Below are 20,507 nucleotides of genomic sequence, written 5' to 3'. Positions count from 1 at the left end.
GCCCCATGGCCACCGCCCTCCCCGAGCCACGTTTTCGTTTTCCTTATTATTATTACTTTTCTTTTTTTTTTCACTACCGGCCGCGGATTCCGCAGGAGCCCGAATGGGAAAGCGGCTGCTAAATTAATAACTTGTCCTCTGTTAAAAGTGACCGTTGCGGCGGCTCCGCCGTTGACCCGGAAGGACTCGGCGGAGGCGGGGAAATTTTGAACAATGTGTGCTGAAAACGGTAAAAAAAAAAAATCTAAAACCCAAAAGGAAACAGGGCGGGGGCTGGGGGAGGGGCGGGACGGGGAACGGCGCCGGGCGGAAAGGGAACGTAGCGATCCCGAAGGGGACGGGCCCTCGCGCGGGCGGTCGGGGAGGCGGCTCAAAATGGCGGAGCTCTATGAGGGGCGGTGGGCTGGAGCTGCGGGTCGGGTGGTGTGAGGGCAGGCGGGCTGCGGTCTTCAGGGGCAGGCACTGCGCTTCCTGGGTTGTCCTTCACCTCCTGACCGCAGCGGTGCCTGGGGAGGCCGCCTCGATCCGTGCGGCGCTGGCTGTGGGCTGTGGTGCGGTGTTAGAGCCCTCTTTGCGAGGTGATCTCTCACGGCTGCACCTGTCTGTGTCGGGGCCTGCGAGTCGAGCTGGGAAACGTTAGCTACCCTCATGTACACACGGTGTTCTCTGCGGGTTTGTGCTTTGGCAGCGTGCGTGGGGAGACGGGGAGATGAGCACAAGCCTTGTGTGAAAATGACAGATTCACAGAGTTTTATCTGGGGAATAACGTGAAAGCTGCTTCCCCCTCCCCAAAAGGTGTTGCTGAGTGACTACAGGCCCGACTCAAATTCCCAAACTTCCAATACCTCGTTTTTCTCTTAAAGATAAGTGTCTATCCATCTGTTCCACAATACTGTTAAGAATAGAGACAATAGGGATTTATTCAATGAAATGATAGCATTAACAATGAGAAAACAAACTCAGAATTTAAATTCTCATTCTTACTGCAGTTGTGTTAAATATTTTTTTCACTGAAGTAAATAAGCAGTGACATCAGTAGAAACCCAGAAGCAACAGGACTTAAGGACTGGTACTGATTTTCACATTGTGCGTTGCTTTGTGCCGTATTTGTTCTGTTTTTTCCCAGATAATTTTGCCTTAAAATCGTAATTCATCTGCTCAAATGTGAAGTTTCTTTTTACAATGATTTCCCTAAAGTGATAGAGGAAGTTTCCTGTGTCCCGTCTTCCCCAGGTTCAGTCACTTCAATACAAGCTGGTACCAAAAGGACTTCTCCAGTGCACCAGCCCAGTTTGCTTTGCAGGTAGATGAATCCTTACGGTGGCACAAGGGGAAAAGGCATGAGTGGGATACTGTGCCCAGAGGATATTAAGAGGCTGGTACTGTGAATTCATGATTTAAAAAAGGAAGAAGAGAGCTTTGCTTGTGCTAAAACACCCTCCCTGCCCTGCCCACCCCCCACCCCGGTAGTCTAATTGGAGGCCCAACAGGGCAGGCAGAAGATAGTGACAGTAAAAAGCAGCCATTCCATGTGATCGAGCCTCTTTTGACTTTTAACAGAGATTTTCACAACTTAAAAGTTCAATTGCTCTGAAATTTATTATTTAGAAACAATACAAAGTATAATATTAAGGGCATGTAATTGATAATTATAAAGCTGTTCCTTGAGATAATGCAGTGAAAGATTATGAAGGCTTTTCTATCCTGAGTCACTGGGACGATGACACAGGCACCATGTGGAGCTTGTGTGTTGGTGGCACTGAGATAAGTCCTTTTTCCCAGGCATGATCATTTTCCCTTTGGAATAACTGTGCAAATTCAGTGGATTAAAGAGTTGTCTTAGATGATTTCCTGAGGCTTTTCTTGTCTTGCCAGGTGTTATTTAGTGGATAGAGATTACAGTTCTTAGACAAGTACAAATCATTTCATGTTAAGGATTAGCAGATTACCACCCCTTTAAGTAGCAAAGGTATGCTTTCATAAAACTGCATTTCCCAGAGTGCACCCAGGCTCAGTCAGCTGATCTAGATTGGGAAATGTTCCTTATTTCCTGTCCAACATGCATGGAAATGAGTCCTGTGGACGAATGTCTCATCTTTCCTTTGTCAGGTGATTTAGAGGCTGTGTTCTGGAATTTGGATTTCAAATAATGGCAAGCAATTGAGCTGATGAACTAGCTTGATACCTTGGAAACTTCTTCATCTGGGGGAAAGTGATGTCGTAAAGAAGTAACACGCTGCAGTCTGCTCAGTTAACTTCATGGGAAAACGTAGAGAATGTGGGTCTTTACCCTTTGAACCAGACTTTTCTTTGTTGTTTGCTTTTCAAGTTACTGATTTTACTGTACAATATTGAAGAGTTGGTTGATGGTTATGTCCTAACAGCTGATAAGTAGCCCGCAGTAATCATCATTTTTTAAGCTTTCTTGTTTTTTCTTTTATTCCTTTTGCCTGTTTGTTTTTAGCAGCAGTTAGGAGGAAGCTTTTAAAGGAAAAGAGACTTTTACCAGACTGAAGCTGAAACCTTGGCAAGAAAACACAAGATGTCTCCTGAATCCAAAAAACTTTTCAACATCATTATCTTGGGAGTCTCATTTATGCTTATATTCACTGCTTTCCAAACCTGTGGAAATATTGCGGTAGGTGTGGATTTCAAAACATGCCAAGTTTTCTGTCACAGTTATTCATCCTTCCTTGCCTTTTGTGAACTCTAAGAGGTACTTTATGTGGTGTTTCTTAGTGTGCAAGACATCTCTACTGGTTCTGTCTTAACTAGATGAAATTGTTGAACTGGATAATTAAGCAGTTTAAGATAGCAGAGCTACTCATGGTACTGTGCCTGATTGCTTAGAAAGGAGAAAATTAATCTTACCAAATGTTTGCTGTTTAAAATAGTGCCTGTTTTGACACTTGAAATACTGAACAATTGAATTACATGGGACTTGTCATATTTCTGATTATTCCATATAGTTTCTTTCAAAATATTTGCTGAAGTTGTTATTATTAATTATGCCCTTGAGTGTTTTTCCTAATCTAAACATATTTTTCTGTTCTAACAAACTAGATACTGAGGGGGAGTATGAGGATAACATCTGACAAGTAGTCAGACTTTCATAATTGCTACAACTGCCAAGTCACCATCTGAAAAAGTAATTTGCTGCTTTAGTAGTGTGTATCTCTTTGTGTGCTGAAGCAAAATTGAGCATAACATAATCCAAATTTACCATTAAAAGCAGAGTGCACTCTAGCTACTTACAGTTTTAGAATCCTGCTACTGATATACTCAGTCCAGATCCTCTAACTTACAGAGCTGTCGACATTGCTTTCAGTGTTAGTAATGCGCCTGAAGGACAGTTAGATTTCAACATATCTCTTGAGCCTACTGGTCTTGCAGCTTCTCTTTTCTTGTGTGCAAGAAGAATTCTTCCTAGGTTCAGATGTATAAATGTCCTTCACTGCTTTATAGGAGTAACTGTTTTAGAATGGTTTTTGTAAGTGTCATATTCAGAATGATACTGGATGTGAGTACAGGCCAGGAATCTGGGAAGTTCTTCAGTGAATTGAGAGCACCTCACTAAAGTACACCCAGTGATCATGCTATCATGTAATTTATTGTCATTAAAGTAATTCCAGGTGACTTTCAGTCAGATCAGCCTGTCAAGCCAACTAATTCCATGGTCTCATGATAATTAATGCTGATTCAAGGGAAATAAATAGGAACAGGGAAATAACAGGAAACCAGAAAGAACGGAAACTCTAATCAGAAGCTCAGAGTTAGGCCAAATGGAGAGTATTTTGAAACTTCTCCTTTTTTCCCACTTTTTAAATTAAGATATTCATACAAACCTACCTTCGACAGGGGTTCAGTAAAACAAAACTTCTGTGAAATATTTTAATGTCTCTGATGAAATCATGATATACTGCTTACTACTACAAACATGTTTTCCTCCCAAGTATCTCCTTCACCTTCATTGTGGAGGTGGTGTGAGTTGTAATTAACACTTTAAGAACTTTGTAGAGTCTATTAATGATCAATTCTTATGTTTGATAATGACTTCAAACTGATGGAAGTGTTCTCAGACTACAAGATATATTCTAGCATATGACAATGTATGATTTTTTCCTCACAGCAAACTGTTATCACAAATTTAAACAGCACGGACTTCCATGGCAGTGGCTACACAAGGTAATTTACACAGATCTTACTTTGCTCCTTGCAGGGTGAAGGCAGTTATAATGCCGTCTGGTAGAGATACACTCTCAAGAGATTGTATCATTCTCCTGACTTTGCAATTTAGTGACATACTTCAAGGAGTTTTAAACAGGCTTCTCACATTCACTCTGGTTCTACTTTGAATTACTTCTAGTTGAACTACAGATCTGTTTTGCCTGTTCTCTTTCTAGGGAGAAAACCCACCATATGGTCATCACATTGTCAGCATTTTATCTTAGGAGAGGAAGAATGTAGAAGTTTTAAAGCAAATAAAACTGCTCAGTAAGGCCTTGCTTGTTTGCCTTTAGAGTCATAGAATCAGAAACAACCAGGTTGGAAAACATCTTTAAGATCATCAAGTCCAACTGTTCCCTGGCATTGCCAAGGCTACCGCTAACCCATGGCACTGGGGGCCTTGTCTACACAGTGTGTGAACACTTGCAGGGACAGTGACTCTAGCACTGCCCTGAGCAGCCTGTTCCAATGCCTGAGCACCCTTTGGGGAAGGAATTATCCTTAATCTCCAGTTTAAACCTCTCCTGGTGCAGTTTGAGGCTGTTTCCTCTTGTCTTATCACTTGTTACTTGGGAGAAGAGACCTTTGTTTAGGATAGGTGGCATTGATAAGCTTCCAGGAGACACTGGAACATAAATGTGAAAAACAGTCAGAAATGAGAAGCAAAGCCACAAGAAGCTTTAATTGTTTAATAAAGTTTAATTGCACTGGCACATTCAAGCTTGTCAAGCATGAGCATGGACCTTTTGTATCCCAAATTAACGGGTCATGTAGGAGAACCTGGTTGCTGCTTTGAGGGGTTATTATCTTCATTTAAACTAAAAATATAGTTGGCAGAAAATACATCTGTATAAATTTTCTGTGGTGTATTTGGCAGAACATAAAAACCTCACTGAGAGACAAGTGAGGCTCTGGAACATTCTCCTCTAGAAGTCCTAGGCACAAAGTACAGTAACTATTGCTGAGGCACAGTGTGACAAATGTATATTGTAAATTACCATGCTTGCCTGCAATAGTCTATTCAGCAATCCAAGAAACACTCCCATACAGAGTGCAATGGATGAAAGTAACATAAGAAAGGAAGGAAATGTTTGACACCGAAGGTTATGCAGTTACATAAATTGTGTATGTACCTGATGTTTTGGAATCAGGTAAACATTCCTAAATCAGTTGCACTTATACCCTGTGTTTTAAGTACTTACTCATCTTTGTTTATTTTTGTAGCATGTCCATCATTTATGGAGTATTCTCTGCATCAAACCTTATCTCACCCTCAGTGGTTGCAATAGTAGAACCTCAGCTCTCAATGGTTGTTAGTGGTGTATTTTATAGGTAAGTATTACTTTTGAATTTTTGTCTGCTTCCTCTTAAATGATTCTTTGTCTTTTTGACATTTAAGGGTACCATGCCATACATGACATTGTACTGGCTGAGCAAAGCATCTTGGAGAGAAACTGTGTCAGTAGATGTGTAACTGCAGAGTTACTGGAAACAGAGTATATTTTTCCTCCAGCATTTCCAGACTTCGGAGTTCAGGTGTGGTCTCAGGGTAATGACTGTAGAAAATAAAATGCTACATGCTTAGTGGAGTAAAGATTCCCTTTTTTCACACACAACCTAAGCTAAGGGAGCTATCTGATTGTTCATAAGCATTGTTCACTTCTCTGTATGCAATAAACCGATCTGTTCTATTCTAGCCTATACATTGCAGTTTTTATCCAACCTACTACATGGGCTTTCTACACTGCTTCTGTTTTTATTGGGATCGCAGCTGCTGGTAAGCATTGTTCTTACCCTGCTTACTGTAAGCTATATTTGCTATATTTGAATATACCTGTAAAACATTTTTATTACTTGAGCAATATATTCCATCTATTCCAGTTCTGTGGACAGCACAGGGAAATTGCTTGACTGTAAATTCAGATGAAAACACCATTGGAAGGAACAGTGGAGTATTTTGGGCTCTCTTACAGTCCAGGTAAGCTTTATTTGTGAATCTTTATTTGGTTGTGTACACATTCTACTTTTTACATATTTTGGTAAGTGGAGACTGCATTAAAAAACACTCTGCTGGTACCTTATAGTCAGTGAATCACAGAATGGTGTAGGTTGGAAAGGGCTGTAACATCACTTACTTCCAACCCCGAGTGAGGGAGAGTTGGAAGGAACATTTCTATTGCTATTGTGCATTATAGAACAGTGAATGAAAGTTACATATTGCAAACTTCTGTTCTCAATGTGCTGTTTCTGTTAGGGGAGTGTTGACATATGTGACACAAATCTTGTTGATTGTGAGGGCTGTGCTAATTAGTGTCAGTACCCTGATTGCTCTAATTAGCCCTGAACCATCTCACCTGGCACCTCCACTACACCCTTCCCATCTACCCGTGGGCCCAGGAATCCCATTTAAACTCTGTTCTGGGTATTCAGTTCTTCCAGAGCTGTGTTGCAAGAGGTTGGGTTTCCAGCTCACCTGTAGTCACATATGTGCTGGACTGTGGGTCTTGCTGGTCCAGTCTATAGGCTAATTTCTTGTTTTGGCTTTGTTCTGTCTTCTCACTGTGGAACTGTGTGGGAATTGCTGGACTTGACTCTGGCCTGTGGGCTGACTTCCCAGCTTGACCTCAGATGTGTCTCGGCAATATGAGCTTCTATGGTTGTCAGGACTTTAGTTGATCCTGCTTGCCTTGCTTGAGGACTCTGGGGATAGGCTCTAGCTGCTGAGGTGCCTTCTTTGCTGGATGTTTTATCCACTTGACTTTTAGCTGACTTTTACCCCCCTTTTTCCTGAGTGAGCAGCCAGACCTTGCTGCTTACTGACAAGGTGAAGTGAAGATAGTGAAGCTGGACCTGGCAGTCAGAAATCAGAAAAGAGATCTTGTTGATAGTACTCTGATAAGCTTGAGTGCTGTTGCAACCAAAAAAGTGTTGGTATCAAGAAAGGTAGTAGATGCCGTATTGTTGCCATTAACTATTTTGTGTGAATATGGTTTATGGTTCTTGTGTAATGCATTTAGAGTATGGGGGAAATAAAAACACGCAAGAAGGTAGAGTTGCTGACTAGAGAGGCTAAGAAGTCTGGGACTCAGCTGAGGAGTATTATGCAATGTCATCTGAACATGGAGGTTTTCAGCAAGTGAGCTGAATGTAGGAATGTTGCTCACCAAATGCTGCTGCACTAGAACTTGGGTGGCTTGGTGAAACCAGAAGAGGACTGGCTTGAAACAGATAAGATGCTGCTTTGTACAATGGGTGATTAAACTCTTACAGCTTGTTGCCACAGGAGGGTGTAGAGATGGATGGTGTTAGAAAGGTGAAAAAGGAATCAAACAAATTTGCTGACAATAGGTCCAAAAATGTTTCCTGGAGAGACCTTCTGCCTCCACTAATACAGCAGTTCTGGATAGTGGGAGATGATGAGAGGAATTAATTGCTGAAGGTACTGAGGCTTTTGAGTCTGTACTAGAGGTCATTGATAATGTCTCAACCAGTGGCATTCTGCTTCTGTTCCCCGAGTTTCAGGTTCCATAATTATCCTATTGGTACGTTATCAGAATAGCAATTTCCACAAACCCAAGTAATTGTGTGTTTGACAGTGAGTAAAATGCATGGCTTTGGATGAGGAAACTTGACTCTGGGGCTGTTTTGAATCACTGTTTATTCAGAATTATTAGATTTTAGGAAACACTAGGTAGGAACGCAGAATTTGCCTTGAGCTGTTAACACCAGTGCTGGATACTTCAGGACTCTTCTGACAAAGTGTTACAACATTACCTCCAGAAACATGTCCACTTCCTAACCTATATCCTTCCAAAATGAGAGGCAACATAGATGCAGATTGCCTAACTTTTGCTACCACTTGCATCTTGATGGCTAGAAGTGAAGAGCCAGCATTACAGGGAAGAATCTTCTGCTGTGTTTGAAGCTTTGTACAGAGTAGGTAGTTTGCATGGAGAGGGATTAGTGTCTTTGTTTCTCTCACAGTGGCACAGTACTGTTTTTTACATAGTATTAATGTTATTGTGATGCTACACCCATAATCTTACCACAGAAAATCCTTTTCACCTTTGTCCTTTTTGTTTACAGCTTGTTTTTTGGAAACCTCTATATATACTTTGCTTGGCAAGGAAAAACTCACATATCAGGTGGGTACTGCTTGCTTATATGAGAGGCCATTCTTTAAAACATGGTAGCATGATGAAGTAAGGAACTGGAAAGTGGCAAGAAGCTTATTCAATAACAGACTTTTCCCCCCTAATTTATTGCAAAGCTATTTTTGAAGTATGCTTTTCATTTAGTGTTCCATGGTACTCCCAGCCCTTGTATTGTGTATGTTATTTTTCTGCGCACAGTACACTTTGAGTGCCTTCCTTTAGGATACTGTCTGTGAAAGTCTTCACAATGCTAATTTCAAATAAGGTTTTCCTCAATAGCTATTTTGGGATTTTCTCTGCACAGACATGCTCATGCCAAAATACCCATTTAGTAGAATCATAGAATGGTTGGGGTTGGAAGGGACCATAAGGTCACCTAGTTCCGACCCTCTGCAGTGGGGAGGGACACCTCACACTAGACTGTTTGCCCAAGGCTCCGTCCAACCTGGCCTGGAACGCTTCCAAGGATGGAGCACTTCTCTGGGCACCCTGTGCAAGCACCTCACCACGCTCACAGGAAAGAACTTCCTTATATCTAACCTGAATTTCCCGTTTAAGGCCATCAGCCCTTGTCCTGTTGTTACATTTCCTGATGAAAAGTCCCTCTCTGGCATCCAAAATAGAAATAAAAAGAAGGAAAGATTCATGATGACAGATAGCAAAGTTAGGCAGAAAATATTTTGGGGGAAAGGTATTCTGGAATGGCTGTATGTTTAATATGCACATGATCCTATTCCAAAGGAAGTTCCTAGTATACACTGAAATTGATTAAACTGTAACGTAAAGGAAAAGAAAGAAAAACTGTCCCAGTTCACAGCTGCACTAATCACTGTGGTGGTGCAAAGTAGTGTAGGAAGATAGAGGCTGAGATGTGCAGCTGCACTGAGAGTGGGCTGCTGCTGCTTAAACTGGCAGTGTTGCTGGTGGAGTGTTTAAGATTTGGTCTTCCTTTCTTGGCATAGTTCATGAAGACTAATTCCTGATGGGATTGTAAAGAGCAGGACTTTATATGCTTAAGAAGCTGGATAGTTGTTCAGACTCAGTGGTTTTAAAGCAGAGATCTATGGCAACTGATTAAGTAAGCAAGGAAAGTAGGTGGGGGTATCAACTAAGAAAACAGAGCAAAATCTAAGATTGTAATTATAAAAACTGAACATTGCTGGGAAAAAAACATTTTATAAACAAATAGGGTTGATTCCTGTTCTGTAATGATTGTGAGATTTTTCGTTATTGTAGTCTTTGAAGTCAAAAGTCTACTGGAAGTGTCAATTCTTTTTAACATTTAAAAGATGAGGATGCTTCTGCTCTAGTCAGTCAGGAATAAGATGTTGTCTTTTAAATGATGATTATTAGCCTTCAGAAGTACTGCCCTGTTGAGATGAACAGTCTGCTTCATGCTGCTATTAGATCTGACTTCAGGCTCTCCACAGACACAAGCTTGGTAGGTAGCACAGCACAGGTTGATTTTTGAAGATCATCTTCCATATTCCTTCATCTCTAACAAAAAGGTTTAAGTGTTATTGAAAGTATTAGAAACACTTTGAACCTGGTGGGCCTGAAATTCCCTGTGTTCCAAATTTCATTGCTCTTGCTAACTGCAGAATAGAGCAATTAACTGTGAGGGAGTTCTGCTCTTACATTTTCCTCCACTTTTAAATATCTTGAGACTCCTCTTTATTGCAAAATGTTGATACTGGAAGGTTTGATGGTGTTTAAAATCAATTCCTCCTTCCTTTTACAACCTACAGAAAATATTACAGGCATTTCAAGGTGAAGCCCATATTCTTTTTTTGTCCTGTAATCATACACAGGTTATGTTAGTAATAATTTTACCTTTACCTTTAGGCTAAAGGGGAAATAAATACAAGTGTTGACAGTATCTTGAGAACCATACACTAGTTCAGTCATTGTTAGCAGTTTCTAGGGGTTTTTTATTTCACCTGCTTAAAATTTGTGTAAATGGGAGTGACTTCTGTATTGTGCTAAACAAGTGGTGAGTGCAGCAGTTACCTTCCTCTAGATGCACACCACATGCTCTATCAGTTACTTAGGTTTTGGTGGGTTTAAGGCCTTTGTAATTTACAAGCCTTAGCAGTTCCTGATGTTATGGCACTAATATTTCTGGTGTTGCTAAAGAGCTTTCCTAGAAACCTAAGGGCTTTGGGGTAGTTTGCTATGTTCACTCTGAATTATGTAAGTCTTGAAAGATGTACTTCTTTCTGCTAATAATTTATGCATTCCTCCTTGGTCATACTCTTTACATGGCAGAAAATGCCAATGACACTCTTTAGTATGCTGATATTTTATTAGCATCATAAAACTGAGACAGAAATTTTCCAGCAGCTGGGTACCTTGTGCTCCATTTGGAAGGCAGGTTAGAAAATGAGTATGCATTTTAAACAGCTCTGGAGTATGTCTGTATTAGTTCTTTAAGGTATTTGAATTGCTTTTGCACATCTAGTTATGTCTTGTTTGTTTTTCCACAGAGAGTGATCGCAGAACTGTCTTCATTGCTCTGACTGTTATCAGTCTTGTGGGCACAGTTCTGTTCTTTCTGATTAGGAAACAAGAGGACACAAAAGCTCCAGGGGAGGAAAATTCTACTAATGAAATCCCAGGGGACAGCTCGTAAGTGCTTGTGGCAAGAACATGTTGTGTTTGTGCTCCTAGTCCTCATGGGAGCATCATGCATTTAGTTTCCCCTCTACACTGGAAACATGAATGTTGTGAACAACCTGAACTTTTTAGATTTGATAGAATAGTGTCTGTACTTCAGTAAGTGAGAATGAATGCTCTTTATATGATGTATTCTTAAGGGTGAAGTGCAGTACTGCACATTGCTTTTCCAGTAAGTGCATGCCTTTGGAAAGCTACCTTTTACCTCTGATTATTATTGAACATATATCTGCCTTTCATAGTCTGTCTTCTACTCATTAATCCAGTTTAAAGACTGGAATAAGCAGAAAACCCTTTATCCTTAACATACTGAAATATGCCTTTTCTATCTTCTCTAAATATATATATATATGTCACCCTAAAAATAATAAATACACTAGAAACACACAGGTACACAAATAGCTTCAGTACAACTTTGCCCGAAGCATCAGTTTAAATATTTTTGATTTATTTAAAGAACAATAAAAATGTTAGAAATGTTAGTAAATATGCCTGTGAAAAAATGGTTAAAGCTATAAAAAGCTCAGAAGAAAGATGCTGTTAAGCAGGTTAATTTTGGAACGGCATTCACTAGCACAGAAATACAGGTTTTTTTGGCTAATAGTTTAGATTCTCAGAAATATTTAATAATATAGTACCATATTCTGGTATATAGTGCTGGGCTAGAAAGTATACAGGAAATTGGATCAATTGATCTGCCTTCCAGCATAGCAAGACTGTGGTTATTCTTTTTCCATTTTGACCAAGTCATTTATTTGCCTAGGTCTGCACAAAACAAAATGACAAGAGCACTGGCTGCCTTCAGTAAGTACTGTTCCACGTAAGAGTTGCTTTGAAACACACTGGCATGTCCTTTCCAGCTCTTCAACATTCTGCTGATAATGTGATCATATATTAATCACTTAGAGGAAAAAATAGTGAACAAATAAGGTGTCAAGAATGCATTTCAGTTATTCCCTTTGAAAATAGACCTTCAGGGATGGAAGAATGACTGCCAGATGATAATGTCTTTCAGACCGGAGATGACAGTTCCCATAGGGACACAGGGCTGATGAGTTTTAAGCCTGAGAGGAATTGAGTTGTCTATGTGATCATTTGTGATTTTGAGCCTAGACAAAATGGGGCTTGCAACTGGAAAAGCCTGGGAACCACCAAACTCCTTTCAGGTGACAGTATCATATGAACAGATGACTGAAAGGAAAGTGAAGTAGACTTCACTTCAGTTATGTATTAGTATAGTCTTGGAGAAATTTGGAGGGGTGCTTCCTTGTAAAGTAGCTTGGATCTGAAACTAAACAGTTTCCTTATATAGGAGCTTCTTTATAACAGCTTCTTTATATTTGTGCTTATATAGATGAGCACAAAAAACTTGAAAGCTTAAAAAAACTTGAAAGCTTAAAAAGAATGAAAAACTTTACTAGCAAGATGAAGAAATGGTTACATACTGTTTTATTTAGTCACCAAATAAACAAGACTTTGAAATGGAGCACCTGTAGTTTCCACTGGAGTTTGATGTCATATACATCAGAATGACAGAATAGAGCAGAAGAAAGTGTAATTATCTCAGTGCTATCAGAAGTTATATTAATTTCCATTATTATGTCTTTACAGAGAAATCTATAAAGCTGAGCTTCACCAAAGAAATTATGCTGCTCAGTGTTACAACAGCATACACAGGTATGGAGCAAGCAGAGTGTATAATGTAGTAATGTCAGGGCATTGTTCGGAATGTTAACCCCAGGGCAGGTTTGTAGTTCCATATCTCTGCAAACATCACTTGAATATTTCAGTTAACTTTGAATAAGTTACAACATTCCTGTGTTCTGAAAAACATTTCTGTACAGGAGGAGAGGTGCACCAAGACTGCAAGTACTGACAGATGTTGTAACTCTTGGTTCGGTACAGTTCTGGGTCTCAAACTGAGGGTTAGGCAAAATGGCTTTTATCTCACTTGGCATTCCATTATCAATAGGATGTAGATTGTTCAATGCAGTTGCATTGGAATTAAAGTAATGCTTGTACGTTATACTTTGTGTCACCTTCATTAAGTCATGGGAGATTTCTAACAGTTTTTGGTTTAGTCTTGGTTCTGTTGGGGGAAAATTTAACCATTTTCAACTATTTTTGTCATTAATATTTGTTTTGGCCAAGGCTCTCCTTAGCAACTTCTAATTAATTCTGGTCTGCCATTGTTAGACCAAGATCTGAATTGTAAACCAAATACAGTTATTTTTTGCCATATAGAAGTGGTTCTTTCACAGAAATACTCTTAAAATGTTCAAAGTCTAGCTGAGATATTTTAATGATTTTTTGGGGGGCAGGCTTCTTGCTACTTATTTGGCTTCAGAAATAGTTTTGTTCATGATCAAATTAAGTTTTAGAGAAAATAGATACACTTAGAACCTCAGCTCTGAGTCACTGTTATGGGAAATTGTTGTTAGCTCTTGTAGGAGAAAAGAAAAACTCAGATGTGGTCAGACTAAACAGTGCTGCAACATCTGCTGAAGTTTGCAGTCAGCTTCTGGTAGAAAAACAGGTATAACATCAGTTTGCACCAGCCATTTACTGAGTTACAAGTTACTTCACGGCATCCCCAGTGTTGTGTTAACCCAGATTAACTAACTTGAATTCCTCTTGTAGCACAGTGGTGATGCGAGCAAAGTAACAAGGGGAGGCATTCAGGCAGGTTTGGCCTGATTAATCCTAAATTTGGGTTTACAGGTAACAGGAAAAAAGCAGTCCAGCTTGGTTAAACACAGCTGCTGCCACCTGGTGGCTCCTGGTCAATATTGCCACTTTATGTAGGAAAATACAAAATCCCATAAATCATAGAATCACATAGGTTGGAAAATATCTTTAAGATCATCAAGTCCATCCGTTCCCCAGCACTGCCAAGGCTACCACTAAACCATGTCACTGAGGGTCTCGTCTACATGTATTTTTAGGACTTATTACTTCTTGGGAGCAGAGACCAGCCTCCTCCTGGCTCCATCCTCCTTTCAGGTAGCTGTAGAGAGTGATGAGGTGCCCCCGAACCTTCTCCAGACTAAACCCCCGATGTTCCTCAGACATTCCTCATCACATTTCTGCTGTGAATCACAAAGCAAGGCTTTTATTAACAAAAATTGATGATTAGATTATGAAGGCTGCTTAAAGTACACCCTTTTTTAAGCTCTGCAGTTCCTTTGCCATACAGGTAGCCTGGACCAGGATATGGTGTACTATATATTTGCAGTTACAAAAGGCAAAGGGTTTCAATTCTAAACAGTTTTATTTTGAGCTCTTTTTCTTTGTTTAGGCATAAATTTGCATTGTTTTAAATACACGTTTTATTAAAGAAAGGTATTTTTATACTGATGGTTGCTTATAGTCATGCAAGTTGGACTCAGCTTTGTCAGTTTTTCTCCAGTAATGGCAATAAAAATAAGTGTTTTTAGCAGCAGTTCTTTCTCAGTTTTTATTCATTATGTATGTATAGAAAAGCAGCACAGTCCATTTTAGGAATCTTAGTTCCTAATTGGTATTTGGGATGTGGGGACTAAGAAGGACTGCTGTAACTTGGGGGCGGGGGAATTCTTACACTGAAATTGTTTTCTTTCTTCTGTTACTTTGTGTTATTTCACATGGCACTTGGATGAAATTCCAAAGTTCTTGAAAAGCAGAAGTATAAACTAGCTAGAGGGTTGTGTCACAGCAACAACACTGACCCAAAGTGCCTGTGACACTAGTTAGTGATGCTGTTATTTCTGATACAGTTTTCATAAGCATAGTTTAAAATTCCCTGTTTGATTCTCTTTCACATACTACCTCATTTAAATATCTTTACATGAAAGATACTGTAGAGAAAAACAGACTTTAGTCATAAAGATTTGTCATTACTTTGGTAACGGTTCATTTGTTATTTGTTGGGTTTCCTTCAAAGGTGTGGAATTAACCTTCTTTTCTGGAGTATATGGAACGTGCATTGGTGCTGTGAATAGGTTTGGCAGAGAAGCAAAAAGCCTTATTGGGCTCTCTGGTATTTTTATTGGTGTTGGAGAAATTTTGGGTGAGTCTAAATTTACTACCTTGTACACAAAAAGGATTAAGATGATATAGTTATTCAAAGTGGGGTTTTATTTAAACAGATAGTGTCTTTCAAGCTTCCAGCAATGTGTATGTGAATAAAACCTGAATTAGTAGGAGCAAAATGGGTAACATGGCTCCTCATTGCACTGTGAATTACACGTCACACTCTAAAGTGGTTCTGGAGTAGGAGGTGACATACTGATTGAATCCTAAGAGTCTGCATTTTTTTAATTAGTACAAATCGTAGAATCCCAGAGTGGTTTGGGCTGGAAAGGACTTTAAGATTATCCAGTTCCAATTCCTGCCATGGCCCAGGGACACCTTCCACTGGGCCATGTTGCCTAAGGCTCTGTCCAACCTGGCCTTGAATGCTCTCAAGGATGGACCATTTGCAACTTCTCTGGGCAGCCTGTGCCAGTGCCTCAGCACCCTCACAGGGAAGAACTTCTTCCTTACATCTAACATGAACTTCCCCTGTTTCAGTTTGAACCCATCACCCCTTGTCCTAAAGCTACAGTCCCTAATGTAGACTACCCCAGCATCCTTGGAGCTCCCTTCAGACACTGGAAGCTGCTCTGAGGTCTCCACGCAGCTTATCCTCTCCAGGCTGAACAGCCCCAGTGTTCTCAGCCTTTCTTCATATGGGAGGTGCTTCAGCTCCTGAGCTTGCTCATTGCCCTAAAGGAACAACAGAAATACCTAAATCTTAGCATGAGAGAAACACTGGGCTACGGTGTCATTGAGGAGTTTTCAGCCTTTTGATATTCTGTTTTTAAATATTATGTTTACAATTTTATTATTTAAGTCATATTGTAACTTAATGTTTTAATAAATTGTTGCACTAAAGATGTCTTCCTTTTAAAGAGGTTAGCTTGTATTAAATGAGATGTAATATTTGAATAAAATTGAATTATTGTTTTTTTCTTAAACTTAAGTACTACAATGTTTAACCAAAACTCACTGTTCACTGACAGTGTACATGCAGAGAGAGCAGTGCATGCTTTTGCAATTAAGAGCTAAGCACTTGTCCATTGAACTTTTAGTTATCCAGCATGGAGGAATTTATAGTCTAAGTTGTCAGCACATTTTTTTACAGTATTCTAAGTTTGGTTCTATTTTTACATCTTCAGTTCTGGTTTAATTATTCAACTTTTCCACTGCTACAGGTGGAGGAATCTTTGGTTTGCTGAGCAAGAAGAAACGCTTTGGCCGGAGCCCTGTGGTGATGCTTGGCATCATTGTCCACTTCTTAGCCTTTTACTTAATTTTTTTCAACATACCAAATGATGCTCCTATTGCTCCTATGGAAGGAACAGATGATATTGCGTACATGATTCCAAGGTATGTGAACTTTTCCCTTTGGCTGCTATAACTCAATGTATATAAACAGCTTGTTCCTCTAACAGAAAACTTCTTGAAGCTGCTTAATTCTGTGTAGTGACCATAGAAAAAGCTTTTAGGAATTCTGGTTTTATTCAAGGTATGTATTCTACCAGTGTGCATCCAATTTAGGCACTTGAATGGCATAAGAATTAAAAGCATAAGGATGTTTGATAGCAAATATGTTGCTTGTGAACTGCGATTCCTGACATCTAGGCAGGACAGCCTGACTAGTGAGACCAGCAACTATTGTACTAGATGTCAGAATTCAGTTTATTTTGAAACAGTGTTGGGTTCAGTTGTACTACAACAGGAATACTGAGAAGGTGTTTTTAGACACTACATGCAGCAGCCTTGTGCTGTTGCACTGGTTTCCAGAGTCTTTCAATACTTGTCAAATCTGCGTGGTCTAACTGGTGCTGTGCTATGCAAGTGTTAGGGGAAGAATGTAGGGAGCTTTCTCATCATTGCAACTTCCTTTTGAAGAGCTTTTTTGTCAATTTGGGTGAAAATAGTGTTGTCAGTTTGTGCAGGCACAGCTGCTAACTTGCAGCTAAGCATTTAGAATCACAGAATCAATAAGGTTGGAAAAGACCTTTAAGATTGTCAAGTCCAACATCTACCTCTGGAATGCTAAGTCTACCCCTAAACCATGTCAATGTGTGCCAGTGCCGGTGGCTTTTCTTTAACTGGAGTGTTTGCTGCAGAATGAACTGTTTTTTTTCTAATATTCCTGCAGATTTTATCAACTCACCATGTGTGTATCAGCTTCTAGTGTCTGCCTGGTGGGTTTTGTGGCTCCAAGTACCAATATGAGGTTTTTTAGTGGTTCTAATTCAGACTAAAATTGATTGCAGGTAACAGTACCAGTAGTTTTGGCATTCAAGAAACTAAAATCTGATGAAACTAGTCTTTTTTTTTTGCCAAGCCAGGCATTCCTAGTTCTCTTTCAGTGAGTTTATAACTTCCATTCTCATTTTCCAATTAGTCTGCCAAGTAGTTTATAGATGTGTAAGCTGTTCGAATGAATGGCTTTTAAATTTGATTTACTCTCTCCTTCAGCAAAAACGTGGCCATATTCTGCAGCTTCCTGTTGGGCCTGGGGGACAGCTGCTTTAACACCCAGCTCCTCAGTATTTTAGGCTTCCTGTATTCGGAAGACAGTGCTCCTGCCTTTGCCATCTTTAAGTTTGTTCAGGTACTACTTAACAAAGCCTTTTGAGAGTATGATTGTGGAATGTTATCAAATGTTGGGTTGAGTTTTTAATGAGCTGAGAAAGAGAATGTTTCTGAACAGATTTCATCCTGAATTTTGGTATAGAATAGTTTGTAATGCTGTAAAACTGGAAGTAGTTTTCAGGACTGGCTTCAAAGCCTTGGCTGTGTTATTTGTAGACAAACTTAAAATAGCAGAGAAGTGCATTTGAGATGCTACAAGCACTTTTGAGTTTTCTGCAATGAACACTGTTTAAATACAAGTAAAAACTAAATATGTTGTATATCATATCAAGCCATATGTTGAGCTATAATAAAGTTTTATGATTGCATGTCTTCTACAGAAGCATGCTGCTGAGAGTTGAACATTAAACTGTATGTATCAATTTGATGTTTCTGGTGCAGTAATACTGGGTATCTCCACTGATAATCTCTTCACACCGTGTTTTTCTTCTCAGTCCATCTGTGCAGCAGTTGCCTATTTCTACAGCAACTACTTCCTTCTGCAGTGGCAGCTCCTCATCATGGTGGTTGTGGGCTTCTTTGGAACAATTACCTTCTTTCTGGTGGAGCGGAAAGCAGCAGCAGCTCTTGCTGCCCGTGGCTCGGACTACAGCAGCATTTGATCCAGATACTGTGCCTAGTCCAACGTAAGCAACAGCACAGGCACCTTTATTGTGAAGTGATCTGAGAAGGTGAAAAGATCAAGTTGCTGCAGAGTTTGGGATGAAGGAAGCTACTACTAAATCACCATCAGTTTAACTGAATGTGGAACATGAGAGAAAATGCCACATTTGAAAGGCTTTTCTTGCTTTAATCAGCTGGGTTTGGTATTTATGGTCTTAAAAATCCAGTGTTAGAAATTGAAGGGAATGCAGAGATATGTGGATTGAACAACTCTGGTTTGAGATGTACCTTTCAGAATGTAACTGCCTCGTTTCATTCTGCCATGCACTACAGAATTAGTGGGGCTTTTTTCTTCCCTAAACTATTTTTCCTATATCCTGGTTCTGCAGACACTTGAATTCTTGTATTGAACAGTGATATTTTTATAGGGTACATGGTATACAGAATGTCTGTGCAGCTGAGAAATCAATTTGTCATTGACTTTGCCAACAATTAGACATGCAGAAGTATTTCTGTGGGAAATGTTGCCTTCTTATTCTGTATCATCCAGTTCCTTGTTTCCCATTTGTTTATTAAAGTATTTCATGTGCTTAAATTTTATCAGATCCATGTTTTGGAGGTTTTTTTTGGTTTTTCATTTTTTTTTTTATTTAAGAAAATAGATGAGCTTGTAGTGTGATGCAAAAGTTTGATGAGAATTTGAAGTAGCTGCCCTTAGCCACCTTGAAGATGTGATCCTGAGAGCTGTGAAGTGTTGATAGTTGAAATGAGCCTCTTGGTTCAGCATCTCAGAATTGAACTGTGTTACTGTGTTGGGATTGCTGCTGAACCTTTCTCAGGGTAATGCTACGTGAAGGACCACAAAGCACAGCTTCACTCCCAGGCTCCCAAATAGTGCTTTTGAGTTCAGTGAAATTTTCATCACAGTTGGTGATAGGAGCATTGTCTAAGGTAACTTTTTAAAGTACAAACAGCTCAGAACGTGAATTGTAAGAATAATCCTGCAGTGTTTGATCTACTGCATGGTCTAAAAAGACCTGGAACACTTGATCTAAGTTGTTTCATTCAGGATATTTTTGGGAGGACTCTACTGTAATCTTATGCTACCAAATGCAAAAGCCAGGTTACTAGCAGAGTAGCCAAGTTTTAATCCTAAATCATTATAGATGATGTAATACAGGCAGTGAATACAACTCACCTGGATTTTTATCTGTCTACATGACTGTAGTACTTGCAGTTATGTTTGTCTAGTGGGCAAACAAGATGCAATCAGGAGCAGCTATGGAACAATGAGAGGCTGTTTTTAGACACTCCATTGGGCTATTTTTAGAAAGGTACCTTTTTCCAGCCTTTTTCTATGCACAGATCAGGATATTAATGTCTCTAATAAGGTGAGTAAAAAAATCAACCCGATATGTGTCGGTAGCTCCTACATGTCATGATAAAGTAAGTGTACCCAAGGTTAAGCTTGAGGAAAGGAGTATGGTATTTCTTGTGACATCAGCTGTCGCTTCTGCTCTCACAGGGCACATAACATGCAGCTCCCATGAAGCACAGCCTTCTTCATGCACAGTCAAACAGCAAGGAGGGATTATTTAACAGGCATATGGAAAGGGAATTTTAAATTCATTGCAGGCTTTTGCTGTGAGATCAGTAAGTTGTTAATGGGAGGATGAGAGGGCACCTGAACACTTGGCAAGCAATCAAATCCATGAGGACAGCCAGGAGAGAAAGCCCTTGTGTATTCACAGGAGATTTAATGAATGATGGAAAAGAGAATGAGGCAGAACACACACTTGAGTGAGGGGTTACCAGAGCCACTCCAATTTGTCAGACAAACTGGGAAAGCATTCAGTATCAATCAATATGTATGATTAATGTGACTAGCAGCATTCTAATGCCTCTCGCTCCTGTTATCCTGTAATTTGAAGCAAACTATTTTTATATACTAGGCAACATAAAAGGTATAACTGATAGGCTACTATCAGGCTGCTACTGATGAGAGTTCTCTTGTTGCTGCACATTTATGTATTCTCCCAAGTATCAAAATGGATAAAGAGCTTTTTTTTAAGATAGGGAATTATTTCTGTTTGTTGAAGCACTTCCTGGGACCTGTGTTCCCCTATATATGTGAACTATTTTCTTAGGTAGTCCCAAAAA

The 20,507-nt window shown here is 39.7% G+C and overlaps 1 protein-coding gene across 7 annotated transcripts; it reads left to right on the top strand.

Annotated features, from left to right (window-relative positions):
- Window positions 1-52: 52 nt before the first annotated feature.
- Window positions 53-18,952, top strand: MFSD11 (major facilitator superfamily domain containing 11). Of its 7 annotated transcripts, none has more exons than XM_034067836.1 (14): window positions 53-229; window positions 2,468-2,638; window positions 4,130-4,185; window positions 5,452-5,559; window positions 5,925-6,004; window positions 6,109-6,205; window positions 8,314-8,372; window positions 10,868-11,009; window positions 11,821-11,861; window positions 12,669-12,734; window positions 14,980-15,105; window positions 16,292-16,466; window positions 17,568-17,703; window positions 18,179-18,952. In XM_034067836.1, the coding sequence occupies exons 2-14, from the start codon at window positions 2,543-2,545 to the stop codon at window positions 18,344-18,346; spliced, it is 1,350 nt and encodes a 449-aa protein (XP_033923727.1). In that variant the 5' UTR covers window positions 53-229; window positions 2,468-2,542; the 3' UTR covers window positions 18,347-18,952. The 7 variants fall into 7 exon arrangements, with proteins under 7 accessions (XP_033923727.1, XP_033923726.1, XP_033923730.1 ...); XM_034067835.1 differs by having other exon boundaries at window positions 2,465-2,638; XM_034067839.1 differs by lacking the exon at window positions 53-229 and adding an exon at window positions 1,503-2,109 and having other exon boundaries at window positions 2,471-2,638.
- The last annotated feature ends 1,555 nt before the right edge of the window (window positions 18,953-20,507 follow it).

This window comes from Melopsittacus undulatus, chromosome 11 (genome assembly GCF_012275295.1).
Source record: "Melopsittacus undulatus isolate bMelUnd1 chromosome 11, bMelUnd1.mat.Z, whole genome shotgun sequence".
Lineage (NCBI taxonomy): Eukaryota > Metazoa > Chordata > Aves > Psittaciformes > Psittaculidae > Melopsittacus > Melopsittacus undulatus.
This window is presented reverse-complemented; position numbering and strand designations above follow the sequence as displayed.